This window comes from Orycteropus afer, unplaced genomic scaffold, assembly GCF_000298275.1.
Source record: "Orycteropus afer afer isolate SDZICR_OR568_19922 unplaced genomic scaffold, OryAfe1.0 scaffold00010, whole genome shotgun sequence".
NCBI classification, from domain to species: domain Eukaryota; kingdom Metazoa; phylum Chordata; class Mammalia; order Tubulidentata; family Orycteropodidae; genus Orycteropus; species Orycteropus afer.
In genome coordinates, this window is record NW_006921597.1 from 9,006,724 (window position 1) to 9,008,195 (window position 1,472).

At 39.6% G+C, this 1,472-nt stretch overlaps 1 protein-coding gene across 1 annotated transcript in view; it reads right to left on the reverse strand.

Moving 5' to 3' along the window:
• ATP1A1 (ATPase Na+/K+ transporting subunit alpha 1) overlaps nt 1-980 on the reverse strand; it is a 32,558-nt gene extending 31,578 nt beyond the window's left edge. The window contains exon 1 of the mRNA XM_007948679.2: nt 966-980. Within this exon, the coding sequence (XP_007946870.1) occupies nt 966-980 (15 nt within the window). The remainder of the gene's footprint in view (nt 1-965) is intronic.
• Nucleotides 981-1,472: the final 492 nt, after the last annotated feature.

Below are 1,472 nucleotides of genomic sequence, written 5' to 3' on the forward strand. Positions count from 1 at the left end.
AATGAAAAAACTAATTTTTCTTTTTCTCCCATACAAAAGCCTTCAAAACTATTTTAGTTCAAGTTTCTCTCCCATTCTTCTTTGGATATAGTTTAAAAACCATAGTCTTACTCAAACAGAAAGACACTTATTTGTTAATTTGTTGCTAAACTAATCAGAAAAACAGGATTCTAAAACAATGATTCAGAAAGGTTCTGGGATAGAGCATGGATAGGTGCCAAGTCTATTGTGCTTTATAATGTGGAATCTCACCTTTTATTTTAGGAATAAAATTCCAGGAGACTGAGAAACCATTCTCCTGGATTTTCAAAAGCCCTAATTTTTTTCCTCCCCTGTCAGGTTTAGCTCTCTCAATCTTACTCAGATTTATGATGATGCAGGCCTCCCCCTTTCCTACCCTCCCACCAAAAGGTGAGTCACAACACTGTTACAAATTTTCTGGCTGCAGAACACTATAAATTAACAAACAGTTAAGTTACCAAAAGGGGATACACCCTCCTAAGTGGGTACAAAGAGAACTTGAGAGGCAGAGAACTGCTACACTTTTAACACACAGTGAACAATTAACAGCCAGAGGGTGTGAGGCAACCTCATACCCTATTCTTTGCCCCTTAGTGCTAGTCACTAGTTCCTCCAGTAACATTCCACTAGCTCCTGGCCAGTCCCCAGGCAACTATGCACCCTAAGGACTCTGCCTTACAATGTGTTGAGTCTAAAGTACTAGCTTTATAGCAGCCAGAGGATATTTAGTCACACTTTCAAGTTGACTCCAAAAGGGCAGCTGATAATGCTACCATACAACCAGGATTTCTGCTGACGGGGGTGCGTATTCCTTGCACAACCTTCACCTGAACCTTTCTCCCCTGCCCCTCTTTAAACCACTACCTACAAGGTAGGATATATTTTCTAGGTAACTAAGTTAATATTCAAACTGAATGAAGAACTGCAGTGAACGATCTGGTGACACCTCCCTCCCCCATCTTTTATAAACTTAGGAAAACCATGTTATGGTGTGTACCTTTGGTGAGCTAAGTAATTGTGGGTGGTAGGCCTAGCTGAGGATTTAAACCAAGTGATTGGCAAAAACACCCAACAACAACAACAAAAAGGACAAAATCCTATTTCATCCAGGAATGATTCAGCAAGAACTGTTCTTTCATTTTCCTACCAAAAGCTTAAGGGCTTAATTTTTAAGGAGATATAGAGTTATCTGAAATATCATCAAAACCTAGGCCCTAAGCTTAGGTGGGAAGAGGAGGAGAAAAAAACAAAAAACAAAAAACTAACAATGACCTTAAAAATTAGCTGCCGGACAGGCTTCCTGGTTAACCAATTATCAGCAGGGCTTTAGTCACCACTCCACCCACATTTTAATCCCCATGTGGAAAAATCCCAACATTTCAGCATAAAATATCCTTTTGAACACTTGACTATCACAGTTAAGTCACTGGGGACAAAAGGTACAACTTTAT